The sequence below is a fragment of the Lampetra fluviatilis genome, chromosome 24 (genome assembly GCF_964198595.1).
Source record: "Lampetra fluviatilis chromosome 24, kcLamFluv1.1, whole genome shotgun sequence".
Taxonomy (NCBI): Eukaryota; Metazoa; Chordata; class Hyperoartia; order Petromyzontiformes; family Petromyzontidae; genus Lampetra; species Lampetra fluviatilis.
This window is the reverse complement of record NC_136298.1, coordinates 3,283,062-3,309,917: the sequence shown is the minus strand read 5'-3', so window position 1 is coordinate 3,309,917 and position 26,856 is coordinate 3,283,062. Positions and strand designations below refer to the sequence as shown.

At 52.0% G+C, this 26,856-nt stretch overlaps 1 protein-coding gene across 7 annotated transcripts in view; it reads left to right on the top strand.

The window, feature by feature from the left end:
• LOC144941080 (ELAV-like protein 2) overlaps positions 1-26,856 on the top strand; it is a 192,961-nt gene that overhangs the window by 149,930 nt on the left and 16,175 nt on the right. For 5 of the 7 annotated variants that reach the window (XM_078867525.1, XM_078867522.1, XM_078867521.1 and 2 more), the window contains exons 4-5: positions 10,752-10,905; positions 25,685-25,913. In XM_078867525.1, the coding sequence (XP_078723651.1) occupies positions 10,752-10,905; positions 25,685-25,913 (383 nt within the window). The remainder of the gene's footprint in view (positions 1-10,751; positions 10,906-25,684; positions 25,914-26,856) is intronic. The other 2 variants (XM_078867526.1, XM_078867524.1) reach the window with 1 other exon arrangement.

Below are 26,856 nucleotides of genomic sequence, written 5' to 3'. Positions count from 1 at the left end.
GGTGTGCAACGTCGCTGCGCGCGTGTGCACGTGCGTGTGTGTGCGTGTGTGTTCATGCGTGTGTGCGTGTGCGTTCATGCGTGTGTGTGCGTGTGTGCACGTGCGTGTGTGCGCGTGTGTGTGTTCATGTGTGTGTGCGCATATGCATGTGTTCGTGTGTGTGTGCGCGTGTGCGCGTGTGTGTGCGCGTGTGTGTGTGCGCATGTGCGTGTGTTCGTGTGTGTGTGCGCGTGTGCGCGTGTGGGTGTGCGTGTGTGTTCGTGTGTGTGTGCGTGTGTGCGTGTGTGTGTGCGTGTGTGTATGTGTGTGTACCTGTGTGTGTGAGTGTGCGCGTGCGTGTGTTAACGTATGCGTGTGCGCGTGCATGTGTGTACGTGTGTGTGCGCGCGTGCGTGTGTGTGTTCGTGTGTGTGCGTGTATGTGTGTATGTGTGTGTACGTGTGTGTGCGCGCGCCCGTCTTAGCGTGTGCCGTCCGTGCATTCGAGCCTCAATTTCATCAGCGAGCCGGGAATGGGCCTCTGATGTTAATGCGGCGTTATCAGGCATCTTCAAAGCCACGTTGCCTACCTTTCAAATACACGGGGGAGGAGGTGGTGGAGGGAGGGAGGGAGGGTGGGTGGGAGGGGGCGGTGTGGGGAAGGTGGGGGGCAGAGTGGAGGGGAGGGAGGGAAGAGTGGGGGGCATACAAAGAGAGGGAAAGAGAGAGCGAGACGAAACAAAAACACCACAAAGACACAAAGAAAGTTAAAACCGAGGCGGATAGACAAAGGCAGAACAAAGGCAATAAAACAAAATTGGCACTCTGCGCGCGTGCATGAGCGTGAGCGTGCGTCCGTGCATGGTCTGATCTTTGTTTTTTTGTTTAATGGCTGCTGCTTTTTTTTGTATTTTTTTCTCCTTTTTGTTTACGTGAAATGCGAAATGAGGCGAGCTCTGGGGGGCGGCATCTGCGTGCTCGCTGCTGATACGACATCCCTCCTGGATAGGCGCGCTCCCTTCAGAATGCCGGATTCAATATTTCAAACTTCCAGGGCAATAGCGTTTTTTATGTTTATTTGCGGGTCTGTGCCTGTGTGTGTGTGGGCGGCACGGTGGTTAGAACTGCGCTACGAACCCGGCGACCCGAGTTCGATTCCCGATCACGGCCACCGCCAGTGACTATTATTTGATACGGATCATGGGCCTCCCCTAGGTCGACTCAGCCTAAAATGAGTACGTTGGTGCCGTGTGTAAACGTCGCCACTGGGGAGACAAAGGTGGCCTGTGGTGGTGCTGGCCACCCACGCCCTCGTGTGCCGTGCCGGCATTCATAGGCGTACGCTAACAGCACTTGCCCCAACAGTCTGATAAGGCTATACGGGGGATCGTCCTCTTTGTCTTTGTGTGTGTGTGCTTGAGTGGCAATCTCGTGGTTGGCGCACTGCGCTCCGAATCCAGCGGCCCGAGTTTAATTCGTGCTCACGACCAAAAATAACAGCGGTGAATATCTGTACCGGTCAGTGGCCTCCCCTAGGTTGACTCAGGCTTAAATGAGTGCCTGGTGCGGTGCGTAAACATCGGCATTGAGCAGAAAGAAAAAAAAGAGCTAGAGGGCTTGGTGGTGGCGGCCCACTGTTGTCCTTCATTGGTGCTCGCTTACAATCGCCTGTTAAAGGCTATGTGGGGGCTAATCTGTTAAAGGCTAATCTTGGTTCTGTCTTGAATGCGGTTAGCGATTCCAGCAGCCGCTACAATCCTTGTGACCCAGATTTTAGCGCTGGCCAGTGCTCATGCGCTCACACGCACACCAGTGTCAATTTGCATATTGAAAACGCGTAGGGCCCTCCCCTAGGTTGACTCGGCCAAAACATAGCCATGGGTGGGTATGTGTGGAATCTGTCCACCTCAACCGCTGTACGTACCACGTTGGCCTTAATAGGCGCTCGCAAATAGACGAGGGATGCGCGCTTCTGTTTGTCCGAAATGCTGCAGCGTGCAGAAGAGCTTCGGCCCCGGAAATCTCGGCAAGTTGCGCAACGTCAGCCACATTTTGGGCCTCCACTAGGTTGACTCAGCCAAAACAAGTATGAGTATCCAGCGGATCTGTGCATGGCTAGCATTTATCAGAATTGGCGCGAGCACGTCACCGCAGATGTAAGCGCCGTGCCGCACTTAATAGGCGCTCGCTGACAATTTTAACTTAAACATTTTTATATTTTACCAGGTAAGGCCCACTGAGCTATATCGCCGTTTTTCAGAAGCGACCTCGCCACAAATGATAGCTCCAACGAAGCAGCTTATCACGTGGAAATGTATTGCAGCCAAATATTATTATAAACGCGTGATGTTGATTATAAATAAATGTGTTGGGGGAAAAAATGGGAGGACCCGGGTAAAAATCCACACGACCACGGGGAGACAGACACGCAAACTCCAAATATACAAGCGTCAGGGTCGGGATCGAACCCACGGCCTCCGTCGTAGTCAAATTGTAAATGTTGAGGATTTACTTTCCAACACACACCAGTGGGCTGAAGTAGTAACTCATTTGCGCGTTTTGTTCACGCGACAAATCCCTTACTAATGGGCTGTGTTGGGTGGTGGAGGGTTACGACGCATTTACACTTACGCGATCTAACCCAAAGACCTCCTTATACTAGGCGATGTAGTTAACATCTCGCCACCACGGCAGATATTTTTTATTTCTAGGTTTCAAAAGAAATAAATCTTCGCAATCTGTAATACGCGTCAAACCGTGGTCTATCGAGCTCAATGGTGGGGTGAGGGGAATATTTGCCCTTACGTAAGCAAGTACCTTGAACTTACTCTTTGGGTTTTTCGGTAAAGTCACGTAGGTGAAAAAAAATAATAATAATGAAAAAAAATGAAAATAACTAAATTAAATCACAGCAATAAATAATGATTTCTTGGTGTGGCTGTCCTACCTGATGACGGAGGCTTGTGTTGCTTCCGAAACGTTATTTTCCTTTTTTATTAGTATTATTTTTTTTATTTTCACCTACGTGACTTTACCGAAAGAACCAAAGAGTATGGATCCTTGCAGTCACGGAAACTTCAAATCTACCTTGAACTTCTTTCGCATCGTACGTAGCCAACCGTGCACATCGGAGGTGCAATTTGACTTTGCTACATACACGCACGCGCGCGCGCGTTCACATCGACGAACGCATCCGCCTTCCAAATATAGCTCGAAACCCACAGCTCACCGATACACACGCACGTACACACGCGTGTGCGCGCGTGTGTATTTATATCAGATGTCCTTTACAGCCTCGAATGTCACGCGAGCATTTGGTGCGCAGTTAAGTAAATAAATAAAAGGCAGATAAATGGGGGTGAGGAGGTTTGTGATGCCCGGTGGTTTCCGGTCACAACTCCGAGCGATTCCAGCAGCCGCTTATCTCCTCGCTCCAGATAGCGCCCCCCCCCCACCACCCCACTCCTCTCCCCCCTTTATCGGTGCTCTGCAGGCAGGGGAGAGAGAGAGCGAGTGGGAGAGCGAGCTGTGTGTATCTCTCCCCGCCTCCTCCTCCTCCTCCAGCCCCTCTCCCTTCACTCTCTCTCGCATGCACGCACGCACACGCGTGTATTTAAAGGTCTCTCGCGTGTGCCCGCACACACACGCACGTGTACGCGTGAGTGTGTATAGTGTAGCGGTTAGCGCACTGCGCTACGAACCCGTGGACCCTGGTTCGAATCTGACTTACGGCCAACACCAGTGACGATTATCTGAACCAGGTCCTGGGCCTCCTCTGGGTCGACTCAGCTTCAAATAAGTACCTGGTGCGGTGTGTAAACATCGCCACTGGGGAGACAAAGGCGGCCGGGCGTGGTGCTGGCCACCCACCCCCTCATGTGCCGTGCCGGCCTTCATAGGTTTTCGCGAACAGCACTTGCCCCAAAAGTAGTGTTAAGGCTATGCAGGGGGTCTTTGTCTTTGTACTGGGTAACATATTTTAGCTCAGAAACCTCAACGTAGTCCCTTTGCACGTTTAGATCAATCATCCTGACCAGCCAGGGTCTAGCCACTGCTGGCTCTCTCCACCACTCGCTCGGGGGACACAACGCAGCACATCCGTCACTGTGTGAGCGCGGCCTTAAACTGAAATGCAAATATAGACAGTGATAGACAACGTTTCGAGCAATGACCCTTCTTCATAGCGCCATCCTCACACTTCTCGTTTCCGCGTTTTCAGCGCGGGCGTTTTTTGTTGCACGATCGATGCCGCCACGGCAACGGGGCGACCGCCGCGGACACAAACCCCTCAGTCTCCTTCTCGCTGCGAGAACTCGCCGTGCCGTCATCCCACCGCAGCCGCGGCGTCAAAACCATTCGCCCACCGCGAGGAAACAAAATCCGGAACCGCGCCGCTGCGCAGGAGCCGCGCTGCTCCGTCGCGCCGAGCCGGCGAGCGGGGCCAGGGAGGGGGAGTGCGAGGGAGGGAGGGCAAGGGGCCAGGGATGAAGGGCAAGGGAGGGCGAAGAAAGGCAAGGGTGGGTGAAGGAGGGCGAAGGAGGGAAGAAAAGAGGGAGGGAGAGGGAGGGAGTGCGAGGGATCGTGGAGCTGTCGCCACCTCCAGGTGGCTTGGGTTGTCCGCCGCCACTGCGGCTTTAAAGCGACCCTCGCCAGCCGCGCTGGGCTCGCGGTGGCTCCGGGAGTGAGTCATCCGCGGCCGCTGAGCGGCGTGGTGACCACGGCGCCGCTGTCTGGCGACCGCCCCACCGCCACTCGGCTGCGGCCAACGCGTGGGCGAGCGGGCGAGCTGGTGCTGTTGTTGCCGAGAAGTTTGAACTTCTCAGTTTTGAAAATAATAAATCTGTGCGTCTCTGTCGATCGCTTACCCTTGGTGTCCCACGCCCCACCCCACCGCCAGCCGCCCACCACCACCACTACCCACTGTTGTCGGATTGTGAGAAATGCACTTGAGAGCAATCTGCATTTTAAACGAGCAATTGCCACCGTGATCTCAAGGCGGCCGCAAAAAGATTGGGGGGGAGCGGGGGGATGGGTGCGGCTGCTTATCTTGGGAGATTGTGAAAGAGGGTAGAGGTCATTCTCAATTTGATCTGCAGTTTGGAGCAGCGGGCTACTTAAGCCGAGAGGAAGGGCGAGGGCCAATGCTAGGGTCAGGGACACAGACAGGGTCGAAGCTAAATTTGTTTTTATTTGACCAGGTAAAGCCCACTGATCGACGTAGCTCTTTATCAGAAGCGACCTGGACACAAATTATGGCTCAAGGAAGGGGCTCAGCATTGTGTGGAAATTTATAACAGCGGCCAAATACTCTGAACACGTGTTTCGAAATGTGGAGGGAAAAACCGGAGGACCCGGAGAAAAATCCACGCGACTGTGGGGAAAACATGCAAACTCCAAATATACAGCGGGCGTCAGGGTCAGGATTGAACCCGAGACCTCTTGTATACCAGGCGAGGTAGTTAACATCTCGCCACCGTGGCGCCCAGGATTTATGGGCCGGGGTTAGCACCAGGGCCAGAGTTACGGCCTAGGTCAGGGTTAAGGCCAGGTGACAAAGATATTATCACTGACATTGTCAATCGTTAATGTGATTACTTTATTAATTATTCTCATTCACGACAAAAAAAAAATCGGGTTTTCTTGATGTAGTGGAGAACGTTACATGAATTAATAACAATTGAATGTTTAATTACATTTACGAATTACATTCATAATTATAAGTGACACGTGGAAAGGTCGTAGAGTGAGATGAGAGGGGAAGAGGCACGGCGAGTCCGTGGAGGATCTCGAGTACAGGGAGGGTGATGTCGTAGCTGAGCTGTACCCCGTGTTCGTCAGTAAAGTGTTCTCGAGTAAAGCGTTCATTTGTAAAGTGTTCGTTAGTAAAGTTTTCTCGAGTTAAACGTTCATTAGTAAAGTGTTCATTAGTAAATTGTTCACGAGTAAAGAGTTCGTGAGTAAAGTGTTCTCGAGTTAAGCGTTCATTAGTAAAGCGTTCGTGAGTAAAAGTGTTCGTTAGTAAAGTGGTCGGGGGAGCGACTGACTGAGCGGGTGGACACCGCGCTCGGTTCCCTGCCCGCGACAAGATTGCCATTCATGATCTCAAGCTGGACCTTCACGCACACGCCACAATGTACGCGCACACCTCTGACAGATCTGATTGTACATCACCAGTAAAGTCGCGATAGCAGCCGGGGTTATTGTGCCGCAGTTCATGGGGTTGTCGAGAACATTTCCTCTATCTCTGCCTCTTCCTCTCAGGCTGTCTCTTTATCTCCTGTACTGTCTGTCTGTGTGTCTGTCCACCTGTCTGTCCGTGTGTGTCTGTGTCTTTGGGGAGCGATACTGCAACGGTTAACGTGCTGCGCTACGAACCCGGTGACCCGAGTTCGATTTCCGCTCACGACCAACACCCGTGCTGGGCCTCCCCTAGGTCGACTCAGACAGGGGCGGCTGGGCATGGTGCTGAGCACCCAGCCCGTTGTGAAACATTAGCCTCTAAATTCTGTTATGGCTACGCGGGCCGGTCTTAGTCTTTGTGTGTGGTGCGTGTCGTCCGTGTATGTGTCTGACTGTCTTCCTGTCCATCTGTGTTCGTGCGCCTGTGTGTCTGGTCATTTTCATTGGTATTTCATACGTCTAGAATGTGCATAATTATATAAAGCACACAATATGTACGTGAAACACTGAGCATAAAGCACATAGATAAACACACAGACACGTAAACAGATAAAGGCAAAGATCCCCCCCCCCCCCCGTGCTGATACTTAAACTATACACCAAGTCATAATTTAAGGCTGAGTCGACCTAGGTGATGCCCAAGATCAGTTTTAAATATCCTCTCCTGTCATTGGTCGTGAGCGGGAATCGAACTCGGGTCGCCGGCGTGCGCGGCGCGGTGCGCTCACCGTTGAAACACGCGGTGAGGTGGACAGACAGATCATTAGTTGACGATGCTGCCACTGCCACTGCTGCATTTGCAGAGGTGCACAAGCACAAGTAAAAAACCAGAACTCATCACACGCGCCATGAAGAAAAAACGTCGCCTGTTATATATATTTATATATAACTTTTATATATTGTTCTTGACGGATGTGTTAAGGGTTGTTTTTGTTGTTCTAAAAGTTTGCCCCGTATATCTACACAGACGCTGCCAGATATTTCGTCTAAATCACTCATCAGAGACCACTCGTCTCCTTAGGATTTTTTTCATGGCAGCTTCTGCCCAAAGACAATAAAGAAGTAAGAAGCTCCGTGGTGGCTAATTGTGTCGATATTTTGGAAGCACTTTTAGTTGTAATGTTCAGAGGGGTAAAACAAACGAAAATACAAAAACATTTTCAAAGAATGAGCTCTCTATTTTAGTCACAAATGGCCAGCCTCTGCTCAAACCGTTGTGAGTCAGTGCTTACATTCGTTTGGCAGGGCTTAAGGCTGCAGTGGAAATTCCACCTTCCCGTGGCAGGAGCCGATTTGTTATACATGCCAGCGGCAAGCCACGTCGCGATGGGCTATCAACCCCGCTGGAGCGATGGTAGTTGGCTTCATCGACCCAAAACAGGAGTCCAACCGTCACCCTCAACCCAATCGAGGGTAAGCCACTCTAGGCACAGGGCTGCCTGGGGGGCCGTCTTCTAGTTCACAAGCGTGGGCAGGTGACTTGTATAGTTCTTCACGCACTTCTCAGTAACGCTTTTCAGAGATGGCTGGGTGGCATTAGCGGTCACAGCCGCTCAGCCGGTACGGCTGAGACGCTGGGTTTGAGTCCACGTTTCAGCCGCCTGCGATTCGATGTGGCTCTCAAGGGTGGCGAATTGAAGGTCACCAGCTTATCCACCCAATGACTTACACAGAGATCCATGGACTAGCATAGAGTACCAAAAATTAACATAGAGATACATCGACTTACATAGAGATCCATAAACTTACATAGAGACCCACAGACTTACATAGAGATCCACAGACTTACATAGAGATCCATAGACTTACATAGACTGGGTTGTGATTGACCGTGGGTGTCAAGTGTAATGAGTTGAATGACCTCACTGTTGTCACCAATAGCTCCACGAAAATGCGTAATCTTCCAGTTTGTTTTGCTCTTGTATGTATTTTGAACTTCTTTCGCACCGTACGTAGCCAGCATGAGTGTGACTGTCACGAGACGCACAATCTCCGACGAGCTACAAATCTCTTGTTACACAGATGCCCAGTAGGGGCGGGTCAGCATGTTACATGAACAAACAATACGAACAAAAACGATACAGGGGCAAACGTGAGAACATGTAAGTAAGTCGCTATAAATAAATACGTATAAACGAAGTGTAGAAGTACACAAATTCCTCAGCAACAAAAAAACTAACTGTAGAGAGAGAAAAAAAAACGCGAGCGGATATATATATTTCAAAATAAGACTTTTTGTTTGCGTTGTAAAATACCCAATTATTTCAAATATGAAGAAAGCCTTGCCATCGTTTGGCCGTTGTTCTATTAAGGTTTTATTGACGAATACCCACAAAGCCGGGAGATCGATGGCGGGCGAGGCGTGGTTATGAATGCGTTTGTCCCGCGTATGATGGATTGCGTGGCCCTGAGTGATTGCTTCAGCCGGCCGCGATAAAAGCCGGCGGTGCAAACGGGGCGGGCGAAGCGCCCACGGGCGGCCGAGTGACACCGCCGCTTTGTCTCGTCTGCCAAGCCTTTGGAGCCCCGAAGTCCGGGTTCGACTCCGGACCGCGTGCGGAGTTCCTGGACGGCAGTTCGCGTTCGACGATCTCTGCCGTGGGTCGGGGTTTTACGAGCTCTAAAAATATATATTTTTTATATTTTTACCAGGTAAGGCCCCGCTCGGCTACATAGCTCTTTTGGAGAAGCGACCCGGCCACTAACGATAGCCCAAATGAAGCGGCTTATTACGTGGAAATCGATACTCGCAGCCAAATTCTTTATTTGCAACCGAACGCGACCCGCGGAGATAAAATAATTTACAGCCATTTGTCAATCCACTCGCTGGATTAGGACCTGTCCCTAGCCCAATGTCGATTGAGGGTCGTCGTTTTTAGCGCCCTTCACTTTGTTGGACTTTCGCCGGCTGGTGGAAGCGGGGGTGGCCCAGGATGCGGTCGGTTCGGATAACATCGCTCGCCACTGACGAGTTGGCTGTGGCCAGGAAGTGAAACTCGGATCGTCGAATTCACAGCATGGTGTGTGTGCTCCACCCAAGCTGGATAGCAGGGCGGACACCGAGAAGGAAGAAATAAAATCAGAGGACCTTGGCTTTACACTGGAACACAATGTTGCGTGCAAAAGGAACGTGACGTCAGATCAGCGGCAGTCGATCCGCGGGAGTTGTTGATCGGCAGAAGTTGATCCACGGGAGTTGTTGATCAGTGGGAGTTGTTGATCAGCAGGAGTTGATCCACGGGAGTTGTTGATCAGCGGGAGTTGTTGATCAGCGGGAGTTGTTGAACGGCGGGAGTTGTTGATCGGCGGGCGGGAGTTAATCGGCGGCAGCTCCAGTGATGCACAGCAACTTCACTGCACGCCCGTCTGCCCGTTCCAATGAGCGCCGCCTCGGCTGTTCCACGCTGGCTCCCCACCGGCTCGCGTCGAACTCTCGCCTCTGTCGCCGCCGTCATGAGATCTCTCGCCTCTGTTGTCAAACTCTCGCCTCTGTTGTCGCCGTCATGAGACCTCCGCGCATAAGCGGAGCGCCGCGCCGATCGTGGCGAACTTTGCCGCTTCCGTTTTCGTCACGGAGGTGCTGCGTTTGGCTTAGGCAGAGCTGTATTACGTTTGAGGAGGGCTGCGATCGATTTAGGTTGCCCTTTCTTTGTCTCTTCAATTCCTTCACTCGACTGTTTTACCACCATCGCCACCGCCACCAGAGCCCGACGATGCCAAAAGTACCATTGTTATTCACCTGGGCTATTTCAGTTCTGGGCTTTAAGCGCTAAATCGGAGTTAAAACGAACAAAACCACTTAAATTTTGGCATGTGCCACTTATTACAAACGCATTGTAATGCAATGCCTTTACTTAGCAAATTACCCATAGGATTTACCATTGTGGCCACAGTATTGTGTACCAACCGCTCTGAGGCTGTATGTATTTTTGTGGGCAGTGGGTGGGGGTCGGGAAGGGGGCTGGGTGCTCATGGTTCGCGGTCGCAGCGCCTAAAGCCGGGACTGCGTTAAACTGTCCCTGATAGTTGGGGCAGTAGCTGAAAATCCTTTACCATTATCACCATGTTAATGTTGTTATTACAATACAGTGAAACCTTGGATTGCGAGTAACTTGGTCTGCGAGTGTTTTGCAAGACGAGCAATTTTTTAAAATAAATATTAATTTGATAAACGAGCGAGCTCTTGCAATACGAGCAGTACGTGATCACGCTTTGTCTGCCGAGCGTCACGTGATCACAACTGATGTACGAGTGCTTTGGATTACAAACACGTTTCCGGAACAAATTATGCTCGCAATACAAGGTTTTACTGTATTGATATGCATTTTTTTAATTGTATATAGCGTCATTTGTGCCAACAGCACCTGATAATGCTGCTGTAGAATGTGTACTCTAAATGCGTGCTCTAATCGTGATTTTTCACTGGGTCCTCCGGTTTTTCCCGCCACGTTTAGAAATTGACATCACGAGAGAATTTGGCATTCCTCCAGTATCTGATATTCCTTACCACCAGGGCTCCCTGGATTCCAGATATCGACACGTCCTCACCTGTGCCCCCCCCCCTCCCACCGTGTCGTGCCGTGTCCCGCGCAGGTGTCCTACGCGCGCCCCAGTTCGGCATCCATCCGCGACGCCAACCTCTACGTGAGCGGCCTGCCCAAGAACATGAGCCAGAAGGAGCTGGAGCAGCTCTTCTCGCAGTACGGGCGCATCATCACCTCGCGCATCCTCGTCGACCAGGTCACCGGTGAGGGACAAGGCGAGACGCCGCACAACCGGCGTGTGCCGTGGGCTAGCTCCACCCACTGCTCATGTAGCTCCACCCACTGCTCATGTAGCTCTACCCACTGCTCATGTAGCTCCACCCACTGCTCATGTAGCTCTACCCACTGCTCATGTAGCTCCACCCACTGCTCATGCAGCTCCACCCACTGCTCATGTAGCTCCACCCACTGTTCATGTAGCTCCACCCACTGCTCGTGTAGCTCCACACACTGTTCATGTAGCTCCACCCACTGTTCATGTAGCTCCACCCACTGGTCATGTATTTCCACCCACTGCTCATGTAGCTCTACCCACTGCTCATGTAGCTCCACCCACTGTTCATGTAGCTCCACCCACTGCTCGTGTAGCTCCACACACTGTTCATGTAGCTCCACCCACTGTTCATGTAGCTCCACCCACTGTTCATGTAGCTCCACCCACTGTTCATGTAGCTCCACCCACTGTTCATGTAGCTCCACCCACTGTTCATGTAGCTCCACCCACTGTTCATGAGCTCCACCCACTGTTCATGTAGCTCCACCCACTGCTCATGTAGCTCCATCCACTGCTCATGTAGCTCCACCCACTGCTCATGTAGCTCTACCCACTGCTCATATAGCTCCACCCACTGTTCATGTAGCTCCACCCACTGCTCATGTAGCTCCACCCACTGCTCGTGTAGCTCCACACACTGTTCGTGTAGCTCCACCCACTGTTCATGTAGCTCCACCCACTGTTCATGTAGCTCCACCCACTGTTCATGTAGCTCCACCCACTGTTCATGTAGCTCCACCCACTGTTCATGTAGCTCCACCCACTGTTCATGAGCTCCACCCACTGTTCATGTAGCTCCACCCACTGCTCATGTAGCTCCACCCACTGTTCATGAGTTCCACCCACTGCTCATGTAGCTCCACCCACTGCTCATGTAGCTCCACCCACTGCTCATGCAGCTCCACACACTGTTCATGTAGCTCCACCCACTGTTCATGAAGCTCCACCCACTGCTCATGAGTTCCACCCACTGCTCATGTAGCTCCACCCACTGCTCATGTAGCTCCACCCACTGTTCATGTAGCCCCACCCACTGTTCATGTAGCCCCACCCACTGTTCATGTAGCTCCACCCACTGCTCATGTAGCTCCACCCACTGCTCATGTAGCTCCACCCACCGTTCATGTAGCCCCACCCACTGCTCATGTAGCTCCACCCACTGCTCATGTAGCTCCACCCACCGTTCATGTAGCCCCACCCACTGTTCATGTAGCTCCACTCACTGTTCATGTAGCTCCACCCACTGTTCATGTAGCTCCACCCACTTGTCATGTAGCTGCACCCACTGCTCATGTAGCTCCACCCACTGCTCATGTAGCTCCACCCACTGTTCATGTAGCTCCACCCACTGTTCATGTAGCTCCACCCACTGTTCATGTATCTCCACCCACTGCTCATGTAGCTCCACCCACTGTTCATGTAGCTCCACCCACTGTTCATGTATCTCCACCCACTGCTCATGTAGCTCCACCCACTGTTCATGTAGCTCCACCCACTGTTCATGTAGCTCCACCCACTGTTCATATATCTCCACCCACTGTTCATATACCTCCACCCACTGTTCATGTAGCTCCACCCACTGTTCATGTATCTCCACCCACTGTTCATGTATCTCCACCCACTGTTCATGTAGCTCCACCCACTGTTCATGTAGCTCCACCCACTGTTCATGTATCTCCACCCACTGTTCATGTAGCTCCACCCACTGTTCATGTAGCTCCACCTACTGTTCATGTAGCTCCACCCACTGTTCATGTAGCTCCACCCACTGTTCATGTATCTCCACCCACTGCTCATGTAGCTCCACCCACTGCTCATGTAGCTCCACCCACTGTTCATGTATATCCACCCACTGTTCATGTATCTCCACCCACTGTTCATGTAGCTCCATCCACTGCTCATGTAGCTCCACCCACTGTTCATGTATCTCCACCCACTGTTCATGTAGCTCCACCCACTGTTCATGTAGCTCCATCCACTGTTCATGTATCTCCACCCACTGTTCATGTATCTCCACCCACTGCTCATGTAGCTCCACCCACTGCTCATGTAGCTCCACCCACTGTTCATGTAGCTCCACCCACTGTTCATGTAGTTCCACCCACTGCTCATGTATCTCCACCCACTGCTCATGTAGCTCCACCCACTGCTCATGTATCTCCACCCACTGTTCATGTAGCTCCACCCACTGCTCATGTAGCTCGACCCACGGCTCATGTATCTCCACCCACTGCTCATGTAGCTCCACCCACTGCTCATGTAGCTCCACCCACTGCTCATGTATCTCCACCCACTGTTCATGTAGCTCCACCCACTGTTCATGTAGCTCCACCCACTGCTCATGTATCTCCACCCACTGCTCATGTATCTCCACCCACTGTTCATGTAGCTCCACCCACTGCTCATGTATCTCCACCCACTGCTCATGTATCTCCACCCACTGTTCATGTAGCTCCACCCACTGCTCATGTATCTCCACCCACTGTTCATGTAGCTCCACCCACTGTTCATGTAGCTCCACCCACTGCTCATGTATCTCCACCCACTGCTCATGTAGCTCCACCCACTGCTCATGTAGCTCCACCCACTGCTCATGTATCTCCACCCACTGTTCATGTAGCTCCACCCACTGCTCATGTATCTCCACCCACTGTTCATGTAGCTCCACCCACTGCTCATGTAGCTCCACCCACTGCTCATGTAGCTCCACCCACTGCTCATGTATCTCCACCCACTGTTCATGTAGCTCCACCCACTGTTCATGTAGCTCCACCCACTGCTCATGTAGCTCCACCCACTGTTCATGTAGCTCCACCCACTGCTCATGTATCTCCACCCACTGCTCATGTATCTCCACCCACTGCTCATGTAGCTCCACCCACTGCTCATGTAGCTCCACCCACTGCTCATGTAGCTCCACCCACTGCTCATGTATCTCCACCCACTGCTCATGTATCTCCACCCACTGCTCATGTATCTCCACCCACTACTCATGTATCTCCACCCACTACTCATGTAGCTCCACCCACTGTTCATGTAGCTCCACCCACTGTTGCTGTATCTCCACCCACTACTCATGTATCTCCACCCACTGTTCATGTATCTCCACCCACTGTTCATTTATCTCCACCCACTGTTCATGTATCTCCACCCACTGTTCATGTATCTCCACCCACTGTTCATGTATCTCCACCCACTACTCATGTATCTCCACCCACTGCTCATGTAGCTCCACCCACTGTTCATGTATCTCCACCCACTACTCATGTATCTCCACCCACTGCTCATGTATCTCCACCCACTGCTCATGTATCTCCACCCACTACTCATGTATCTCCACCCACTACTCATGTATCTCCACCCACTGCTCATGTAGCTCCACCCACTGTTCATGTATCTCCACCCACTGCTCATGTATCTCCACCCACTGCTCATGTATCTCCACCCACTGTTCATGTAGCTCCACCCACTGTTCATGTATCTCCACCCACTGTTCATGTAGCTCCACCCACTGTTCATGTATCTCCACCCACTGTTCATGTATCTCTACCAGAGGTGTGGACTCGAGTCATGTGACTTGGACTCGAGTCAGACTCGAGTCATGAATTTGAGGACTTGCGACTCGACTTGGACTTGCATAACAATGACTTTGTCCCACCTCTGATCTCTACCCACTGTTCATGTATCTCCACCCACTGTTCATGTATCTCCACCCACTGTTCATGTATCTCCACCCACTGTTCATGTATCTCCACCCACTGCTCATGTAGCTCCACCCACTGTTCATGTAGCTCCACCCACTGCTCATGTATCTCCACCCACTGTTCATGTATCTCCACCCACTGTTCATGTATCTCCACCCACTGTTCATGTATCTCCACCCACTGCTCATGTAGCTCCACCCACTGCTCATGTATCTCCACCCACTGTTCATGTATCTCCACCCACTGTTCATGTATCTCCACCCACTGCTCATGTATCTCCACCCACTGCTCATGTAGCTCCACCCACTGCTCATGTATCTCCACCCACTGTTCATGTATCTCCACCCACTGTTCATGTATCTCCACCCACTGTTCATGTATCTCCACCCACTGCTCATGTAGCTCCACCCACTGTTCATGTAGCTCCACCCACTGCTCATGTATCTCCACCCACTGTTCATGTATCTCCACCCACTGTTCATGTATCTCCACCCACTGTTCATGTATCTCCACCCACTGCTCATGTAGCTCCACCCACTGCTCATGTATCTCCACCCACTGTTCATGTATCTCCACCCACTGTTCATGTATCTCCACCCACTGCTCATGTAGCCCCACCCACTGTTCATGTAGCTCCACCCACTGCTCATGTAGCTCCACCCACTGTTCATGTAGCTCCACCCACTGCTCATGTATCTCCACCCACTGTTCATGTATCTCCACCCACTGTTCATGTATCTCCACCCACTGTTCATGTATCTCCACCCACTGCTCATGTAGCTCCACCCACTGCTCATGTATCTCCACCCACTGTTCATGTATCTCCACCCACTGTTCATGTATCTCCACCCACTGTTCATGTATCTCCACCCACTGCTCATGTAGCTCCACCCACTGTTCATGTAGCTCCACCCACTGCTCATGTATCTCCACCCACTGTTCATGTATCTCCACCCACTGTTCATGTATCTCCACCCACTGTTCATGTATCTCCACCCACTGCTCATGTAGCTCCACCCACTGCTCATGTATCTCCACCCACTGTTCATGTATCTCCACCCACTGTTCATGTATCTCCACCCACTGCTCATGTATCTCCACCCACTGCTCATGTAGCTCCACCCACTGCTCATGTATCTCCACCCACTGTTCATGTATCTCCACCCACTGTTCATGTATCTCCACCCACTGTTCATGTATCTCCACCCACTGCTCATGTAGCTCCACCCACTGTTCATGTAGCTCCACCCACTGCTCATGTATCTCCACCCACTGTTCATGTATCTCCACCCACTGTTCATGTATCTCCACCCACTGTTCATGTATCTCCACCCACTGCTCATGTAGCTCCACCCACTGCTCATGTATCTCCACCCACTGTTCATGTATCTCCACCCACTGTTCATGTATCTCCACCCACTGCTCATGTAGCCCCACCCACTGTTCATGTAGCTCCACCCACTGCTCATGTAGCTCCACCCACTGTTCATGTATCTCCACCCACTGCTCATGTAGCTCCACCCACTGCTCATGTAGCTCCACCCACTGTTCATGTAGCTCCACCCACTGTTCATGTATCTCCACCCACTGTTCATGTATCTCTACCCACTGTTCATGTATCTCCACCCACTGTTCATGTAGCTCCACCCACTGTTCATGTAGCTCCACCCACTGTTCATGTAGCTCCACCCACTGTTCATGTAGCTCCATCCACTGCTCATGTAGCTCCACCCACTGCTCATGTAGCTCCACCCACTGTTCATGTAGCTCCACCCACTGTTCATGTAGCTCCATCCACTGCTCATGTAGCGCCACCCACTGCTCATGTAGCTCCACCCACTGTTCATGTAGCTCCATCCACTGCTCATGTAGCTCCACCCACTGCTCATGTAGCTCCACCCACTGTTCATGTAGCTCCACCCACTGCTCATGTATCTCCACCCACTGTTCATGTATCTCCACCCACTGCTCATGTATCTCCACCCACTGTTCATGTATCTCCACCCACTGCTCATGTATCTCCACCCACTGCTCATGTATCTCCACCCACTGCTCATGTATCTCCACCCACTGTTCATGTATCTCCACCCACTGTTCATGTAGCTCCACCCACTGTTCATGTATCTCCACCCACTGCTCATGTATCTCCACCCACTGTTCATGTATCTCCACCCACTGTTCATGTATCTCCACCCACTGTTCATGTATCTAAACCCACTGTTCATGTATCTCCACCCACTGTTCATGTATCTCCACCCACTGCTCATGTATCTCCACCCACTGTTCATGTATCTCCACCCACTGTTCATGTATCTCCACCCACTGGTCATGTAGCTCCACCCACTGTTCATGTAGCTCCACCCACTAGTCATGTAGCTCCACCCACTGTTCATGTAGCTCCACCCACTGCTCATGTATCTCCACCCACTGTTCATGTATCTCCACCCACTGCTCATTTATCTCCACCCACTGCTCATGTAGCTCCACCCACTGTTCATGTATCTCCACCCACTGTTCATGTATCTCCACCCACTGTTCATGTATCTCCACCCACTGTTCATGTATCTCCATCCACTGTTCATGTATCTCCACCCACTGTTCATGTTGCTCCACCCACTGTTCATGTATCTCCACCCACTGTTCATGTATCTCCACCCACTGTTCATGTATCTCCACCCACTGCTCATGTAGCTCCACCCACTGCTCATGTAGCTCCACCCACTGTTCATGTATCTCCACCCACTGTTCATGTATCTCCACCCACTGTTCATGTATCTCCACCCACTGTTCATGTATCTCCACCCACTGTTCATGTAGCTCCACCCACTGTTCATGTATCTCCACCCACTGTTCATGTATCTCCACCCACTGTTCATGTATCTCCACCCACTGTTCATGTATCTCCACCCACTGTTCATGTATCTCCATCCACTGCTCATGTAGCTCCACCCACTGTTCATGTATCTCCACCCACTGTTCATGTAGCCCCACCCACTGTTCATGTAGCCCCACCCACTGTTCATGTATCTCCACCCACTGTTCATGTATCTCCATCCACTGCTCATGTAGCTCCACTCACTGTTCATGTATCTCCACTCACTGTTCATGTAGCCCCACCCACTGTTCATGTATCTCCACCCACTGTTCATGTATCTCCATCCACTGCTCATGTAGCCCCACCCACTGTTCATGTATCTCCACCCACTGTTCATGTAGCTCCATCCACTGCTCATGTAGCTCCACCCACTGTTCATGTATCTCCACTCACTGTTCATGTATCTCCACCCACTGCTCATGTAGCTCCACCCACTGTTCATGTAGCTCCATCCACTGCTCATGTATCTCCACCCACTGCTCATGTAGCTCCACTCACTGTTCATGTATCTCCACTCACTGTTCATGTAGCTCCATCCACTGCTCATGTAGCTCCACCCACTGTTCATGTATCTCCATCCACTGCTCATGTAGCTCCACCCACTGCTCATGTAGCCCCACCCACTGTTCATGTATCCCCACCCACTGCTCATGTAGCTCCACCCACTGCTCATGTAGCTCCACCCACTGCTCATGTAGCCCCACCCACTGCTCATGTAGCTCCACCCACTGCTCATGTAGCTCCACCCACTGTTCATGTAGCTCCACCCACTGTTCATGTAGCTCCATCCACTGCTCATGTAGCTCCACCCACTGCTCATGTAGCTCCAGCCACTGCTCATGTAGCCCCACCCATTGCTCATGTAGCTCCACCCACTGCTCATGTAGCTCCACCCACTGTTCATGTATCTCCACCCACTGTTCATGTATCCCCACCCACTGCTCATGTAGCTCCATCCACTGCTCATGTAGCTCCACCCACTGTTCATGTAGCCCCACCCACTGCTCATGTAGCCCCACCCACTGTTCATGTAGCTCCACCCACTGCTCATGTAGCCCCACCCACTGCTCATGTAGCTCCACCCACTGTTCATGTAGCTCCATCCACTGCTCATATAGCTCCACCCACTGCTCATGTAGCTCCACCCATTGTTCATGTATCTCCACCCACTGCTCATGTATCTCCACCCACTGTTCATGTATCTCCACCCACGGCTCATGTATCTCCACCCACTGCTCATGTAGCTCCACCCACTGTTCATGTAGCTCCATCCACTGCTCATGTAGCTCCACCCACTGCTCATGTAGCTCCACCCACTGCTCATGTAGCTCCACCCACTGTTCATGTATCTCCATCCACTGCTCATGTATCTCCACCCACTGCTCATGTATCTCCACCCACTGCTCATGTATCTCCACCAACTGCTCATGTAGCTCCACCCACTGTTCATGTAGCTCCACCCACTAGTCATGTAGCTCCACCCACTGTTCATGTAGCTCCACCCACTGCTCATGTATCTCCACCCACTGTTCATGTATCTCCACCCACTGCTCATTTATCTCCACCCACTGCTCATGTAGCTCCACCCACTGTTCATGTATCTCCACCCACTATTCATGTATCTCCACCCACTGTTCATGTATCTCCACCCACTGTTCATGTATCTCCATCCACTGTTCATGTATCTCCACCCACTGTTCATGTAGCTCCACCCACTGTTCATGTATCTCCACCCACTGTTCATGTATCTCCACCCACTGTTCATGTATCTCCACCCACTGCTCATGTAGCTCCACCCACTGCTCATGTAGCTCCACCCACTGTTCATGTATCTCCACCCACTGTTCATGTATCTCCACCCACTGTTCATGTATCTCCACCCACTGTTCATGTATCTCCACCCACTGTTCATGTAGCTCCACCCACTGTTCATGTATCTCCACCCACTGTTCATGTATCTCCACCCACTGTTCATGTATCTCCACCCACTGTTCATGTATCTCCACCCACTGTTCATGTATCTCCACCCACTGTTCATGTATCTCCACCCACTGTTCATGCAGCCCCACCCACTGCTCATGTAGCTCCACCCACTGTTCATGTATCTCCACCCACAGTTCATGTATCTCCACCCACTGCTCATGTATCTCCACCCACTGTTCATGTAGCTCCACCCACTGTTCATATATCTCCACCCACTGCTCATGTATCTCCACCCACTGTTCATGTATCTCCACCCACTGTTCATGTATCTCCACCCACTGTTCATGTATCTCCACCCACTGTTCATGTAGCTCCACCCACTGTTCATGTATCTCCACCCACTGCTCATGTATCTCCACCCACTGTTCATGTATCTCCACCCACTGTTCATGTATCTCCACCCACTGTTCATGTATCTCCACCCACTGTTCATGTATCTCCACCCACTGCTCATGTAGCTCCACCCACTGCTCATGTATCTCCACCCACTGCTCATGTATCTCCACCCACTGCTCATGTATCTCCACCCACTGTTCATGTATCTCCACCCACTGTTCATGTATCTCCACCCACTGTTCATGTATCTGCACCCACTGCTCATGTAGCTCCACCCACTGCTCATGTATCTCCACCCACTGCTCATGTATCTCCACCCACTGTTCATGTATCTCCACCCACTGCTCATGTAGCTCCACCCACTGCTCATGTATCTCCACCCACTGTTCATGTATCTCCACCCACTGTTCATGTATCTCCACCCACTGCTCATGTATCTCCACCCACTGTTCATGTAGCTCCACCCACTGTTCATGTATCTCCACCCACTGTTCATGTATCTCCACCCACTGCTCATGTATCTCCACCCACTGTTCATGTATCTCCACCCACTGTTCATCTCCACCCACTGCTCATGTATCTCCACCCACTGCTCATGTATCTCCACCCACTGTTCATGTATCTCCACCCACTGTTCATGTATCTCCACCCACTGTTCATGTATCTCCACCCACTGTTCATGTAGCCCCACCCACTGTTCATGTAGCCCCACCCACTGTTCATGTATCTCCACCCACTGTTCATGTATCTCCATCCACTGCTCATGTAGCTCCACCCACTGTTCATGTATCTCCACCCACTGTTCATGTAGCCCCACCCACTGTTCATGTAGCCCCACCCACTGTTCATGTATCTCCACCCACTGTTCATGTATCTCCATCCACTGCTCATGTAGCTCCACTCACTGTTCATGTATCTCCACTCACTGTTCATGTAGCCCCACCCACTGTTCATGTATCTCCACCCACTGTTCATGTATCTCCATCCACTGCTCATGTAGCCCCACCCACTGTTCATGTATCTCCACCCACTGTTCATGTAGCTCCATCCACTGCTCATGTAGCTCCACCCACTGTTCATGTATCTCCACTCACTGTTCATGTATCTCCACCCACTGCTCATGTAGCTCCACCCACTGTTCATGTAGCTCCATCCACTGCTCATGTATCTCCACCCACTGCTCATGTAGCTCCACTCACTGTTCATGTATCTCCACTCACTGTTCATGTAGCTCCATCCACTGCTCATGTAGCTCCACCCACTGTTCATGTATCTCCATCCACTGCTCATGTAGCTCCACCCACTGCTCATGTAGCCCCACCCACTGTTCATGTATCCCCACCCACTGCTCATGTAGCTCCACCCACTGCTCATGTAGCTCCACCCACTGCTCATGTAGCCCCACCCACTGCTCATGTAGCTCCACCCACTGCTCATGTAGCTCCACCCACTGTTCATGTAGCTCCACCCACTGTTCATGTAGCTCCATCCACTGCTCATGTAGCTCCACCCACTGCTCATGTAGCTCCAGCCACTGCTCATGTAGCCCCACCCATTGCTCATGTAGCTCCACCCACTGCTCATGTAGCCCCACCCACTGCTCATGTAGCCCCACCCACTGTTCATGTAGCTCCACCCACTGCTCATGTAGCCCCACCCACTGCTCATGTAGCTCCACCCACTGTTCATGTAGCTCCATCCACTGTTCATGTAGCCCCACCCACTGCTCATGTAGCCCCACCCACTGTTCATGTAGCTCCACCCACTGTTCATGTAGCCCCACCCATTGCTCATGTAGCTCCACCCACTGTTCATGTAGCCCCACCCACTGCTCATGTAGCCCCACCCACTGTTCATGTAGCTCCACCCACTGCTCATGTAGCCCCACCCACTGCTCATGTAGCTCCACCCACTGTTCATGTAGCTCCATCCACTGCTCATATAGCTCCACCCACTGCTCATGTAGCTCCACCCACTGTTCATGTATCTCCACCCACTGCTCATGTAGCTCCACCCACTGTTCATGTAGCTCCATCCACTGCTCATGTATCTCCACCCACTGTTCATGTATCTCCACCCACTGCTCATGTAGCTCCACCCACTGTTCATGTAGCTCCACCCACTGTTCATGTATCTCCACCCACTGCTCATGTATCTCCACCCACTGTTCATGTATCTCCACCCACGGCTCATGTATCTCCACCCACTGCTCATGTAGCTCCACCCACTGTTCATGTAGCTCCATCCACTGCTCATGTAGCTCCACCCACTGCTCATGTAGCTCCACCCACTGCTCATGTAGCTCCACCCACTGTTCATGTATCTCCATCCACTGCTCATGTATCTCCACCCACTGCTCATGTATCTCCACCCACTGCTCATGTATCTCCACCCACTGCTCATGTAGCTCCACCCACTGTTCATGTAGCTCCACCCACTAGTCATGTAGCTCCACCCACTGTTCATGTAGCTCCACCCACTGCTCATGTATCTCCACCCACTGTTCATGTATCTCCACCCACTGCTCATTTATCTCCACCCACTGCTCATGTAGCTCCACCCACTGTTCATGTATCTCCACCCACTGTTCATGTATCTCCACCCACTGTTCATGTATCTCCACCCACTGTTCATGTATCTCCACCCACTGTTCATGTAGCTCCACCCACTGTTCATGTATCTCCACCCACTGTTCATGTAGCTCCACCCACTGTTCATGTATCTCCACCCACTGTTCATGTATCTCCACCCACTGCTCATGTAGCTCCACCCACTGTTCATGTATCTCCATCCACTGTTCATGTATCTCCACCCACTGTTCATGTAGCTCCACCCACTGTTCATGTATCTCCACCCACTGTTCATGTATCTCCACCCACTGTTCATGTATCTCCACCCACTGCTCATGTAGCTCCACCCACTGCTCATGTAGCTCCACCCACTGTTCATGTATCTCCACCCACTGTTCATGTATCTCCACCCACTGTTCATGTATCTCCACCCACTGTTCATGTATCTCCACCCACTGTTCATGTAGCTCCACCCACTGTTCATGTATCTCCACCCACTGTTCATGTATCTCCACCCACTGTTCATGTATCTCCACCCACTGTTCATGTATCTCCACCCACTGTTCATGTATCTCCACCCACTGTTCATGTATCTCCACCCACTGTTCATGCAGCCCCACCCACTGCTCATGTAGCTCCACCCACTGTTCATGTATCTCCACCCACTGTTCATGTATCTCCACCCACTGCTCATGTAGCTCCACCCACTGTTCATGTAGCTCCACCCACTGTTCATGTATCTCCACCCACTGTTCATGCAGCCCCACCCACTGCTCATGTAGCTCCACCCACTGTTCATGTATCTCCACCCACTGTTCATGTATCTCCACCCACTGTTCATGTAGCTCCACCCACTGTTCATGTATCTCCACCCACTGTTCATGTATCTCCACCCACTGTTCATGTATCTCCACCCACTGTTCATGTATCTCCACCCACTGTTCATGTATCTCCACCCACTGTTCATGTATCTCCACCCACTGTTCATGCAGCCCCACCCACTGCTCATGTAGCTCCACCCACTGTTCATGTATCTCCACCCACTGTTCATGTATCTCCACCCACTGCTCATGTATCTCCACCCACTGTTCATGTATCTCCACCCACTGTTCATGTATCTCCACCCACTGTTCATGTATCTCCACCCACTGTTCATGCAGCCCCACCCACTGCTCATGTAGCTCCACCCACTGTTCATGTATCTCCACCCACTGCTCATGTAGCTCCACCCACTGTTCATGTATCTCCACACACTGCTCATGTAGCTCCACCCACTGTTCATTTAGCTCCACCCACTGTTCATGTAGCTCCACCCACTGTTCATGTATCTCCACCCACTGTTCATGTTTCTCCACCCACTGTTCATGTAGCTCCACCCACTGTTCATGTAGCTCCACCCACTGTTCATGTAGCTCCACCCACTGTTCATGTATCTCCACCCACTGTTCATGTAGCTCCACCCACTCTTCATGTAGCTCCACCCACTGTTCATGTATCTCCACCCACTGTTCAGGTAGCTCCACCCACTGTTCATGTAGCTCCACCCACTGTTCATGTAGCTCCACCCCCTGTTCATGTAGCTCCACCCACTGTTCATGTAGCTCCACCCACTGTTCATGTAGCTCCACCCACTCTTCATGTAGCTCCACCCACTGTTCATGTATCTCCACCCACTGTTCAGGTAGCTCCACCCACTGTTCATGTATCTCCACCCACTGTTCATGTAGCTCCACCCACTGTTCATGGAGCTCCACCCACTGTTCATGTATCTCCACCCACTGTTCATGTAGCTCCACCCACTGTTCATGGAGCTCCACCCACTGTTCATGTATCTCCACCCACTGTTCATGTAGCTCCACCAACTGTTCATGTAGCTCCACCCACTGCTCATGTATCTCCACCCACTGTTCATGTAGCTCCACCCACTGCTCATGTAGCTCCACCCACTGTTCATGTAGCTCCACCCACTGTTCATGTAGCTCCACCCACTGTTCATGTAGCTCCACCCACTGCTCATGTAGTTCCACCCACTGCTCATGTAGCTCCACCCACTGTTCATGTAGCTCCACCCACTGTTCATGTAGCTCCACCCACTGCTCATGTAGCTCCACCCACTCTTCATGTAGCTACACCCACTGTTCAAGTAGCTCCACCCACTGTTCATGTAGCTCCACCCACTGCTCATGTAGCTCCACCCACTGTTCATGTAGCTCCACCCACTGTTCATGTAGCTCCACCCACTGTTCATGTATCTCCACCCACTGTTCATGTATCTCCACCCACTGCTCATGTAGCTCCACCCACTGTTCATGTAGCTCCACCCACTGTTCATGCATCTCCACCCACTGCTCATGTGGCTCCACCCACTGTTCATGTAGCTCCACCCACTGTTCATGTAGCTCCACCCACTGCTCATGTATCTCCACCCACTGCTCATGCATCTCCACCCACTGCTCATGCATCTCCACCCACTGTTCATGTATCTCCACCCACTCTTCATGTAGCTCTGGGCATGGTGCGCTAACCTCTGCGCCGCCACTCTGCCACCACATGAACCGCGCACATCTGCTCAGCCAAACGTGTCTCGTTGCGAGAGTTATTGTTTTACTTTAGGCAGATTACAGTCACTCTCCAGCATGCGCCAGTCGCACGATTGCTTACGTGTGTATATATATTATGATTTCAAAATCTATTGACACGGGGAAATTAGCATATCAGCGAGCTCGGGTTAACGCACGAAGGGCAGCAGCCGATGCATACATATGACGCTACAAAGCTTGCAATCAATAGCGCTGTGTTATTTTTGAAGTTAAAACAACCTAAGGTATGCTCATTTATACGTGATGGGAAACAGTGACGCAGTGGTTCACGCAGTGTCCTTGGTTCAGTTCCCGGCACGACTAACATCAGTGGCGAGCGATATCCTCGTCACACCTGCTGACGCAGAGAACCCTCGCGTAGTCTCAGGACACAAATCGGCTCTTCCTGCGCGAGCGAGGTTTTTAGCTGCGTCTTGTTTCTCTCTCCCCCCCTCCCCTCCCCTTCCCCTCCTGTGCTTCTCTTCCGTTCTTCCTTCCCCTCATCCTACCACATCCCTCCTGATCTTCCTCCGGTCACCACGCACTACATCCACCTTCCAATCCCCCCCCAACTCCCCACCTCCTCCCTCACCCCCCGGCGCTCCACGTCGCCATCGCCGCCACCGTCGCCTTCGCCGCCCCGTCTTCGTCGTGGCCCCAGCAGGCATGTCGCGCGGCGTGGGCTTCATCCGCTTCGACAAGCGCGTCGAGGCCGAGGAGGCCATCAAGGGCCTCAACGGGCAGAAGCCGCCGGGGGCCGCCGAGCCCGTCACCGTCAAGTTCGCCAACAACCCGAGTCAGAAGACCAGCCAGGCCCTGCTGGCCCAGCTCTACCAGTCGCCAATCCGCCGCTACCCGGGGCCCCTGCACCACCAGGCGCAGAGGTTCAGGTGAGCTTCCTGGACGCTGGGCCGCGTCGGACGCAAGTGGCCTGCGCCAACGAGGAGGGTTGAGGACAATCCCAAGGGCGCGCTTCTCCCGGGGGTCGGGCCAACCGCCAAGCGTTTCTCTCCTCGGGAAGATGTCGCCGTCCTGCGCTCGCAGCGACGGCGGGGTGGAGACGTCCGCTAGGGGCTAGCCCTCACGGGGGGCCTCCCTCAGCGGGGAGGATCCACCCCCACCTCCCCCTACCAGCGGCGTGGAAGCGCTGAACACGCGATGACAACCCCTGGAATTAGCGCACTTTAGGTCGATCGCAACTGGCTGTGCAAATTCGCGTGCCAGGAGTGTTCACGGCGCACTTGTGTAAAATACTTGCTGTGTGAGCGGGGATGGTTGTTGAGTGGGCAGAGCTGTTTGTGTGATATTGGAGGCGAGAGGGAGGAGAGGGCTGCCAGCTCACCACGTGCCGATTGAGCCTCCCGGAAAATGTTGCAGCTTTATTGGTGGGGGACAGACGGGATGAGATATAGATGGGAATAAATATGGTTATGGCCTCAGACACAATAAAGTGTAAGTAGCTGGCCCTCATGTGTTATTCTGGTCAACAGGCCTGATTCTGGTCATCAGGCTTGATTCAGGCCATGAGTCCTGATTCTTGTGATAGATTTTGTTGGGGAGGGGGGGGCTTTTGACAGTGTTGACATTTTGTCGGATAGAAAGGATGCGTTACTACTGTATTATGCATTATGATACTCACCTCTCCTGTGATACAGTGAATCTGGGGGGGGGGAGGGGGTCAAATTATGTACGGAGGATATCCGAGCAAGACAGCAGTTAACCCTTTTACCAACCGACATTGACCATTGTGGTGAAGTATGGTCATGAACTCCAGAGTTGGGTGAAGGCTTAATCTAACAGTGGGTTGATACAATGATGTATGCAGTTGTAATT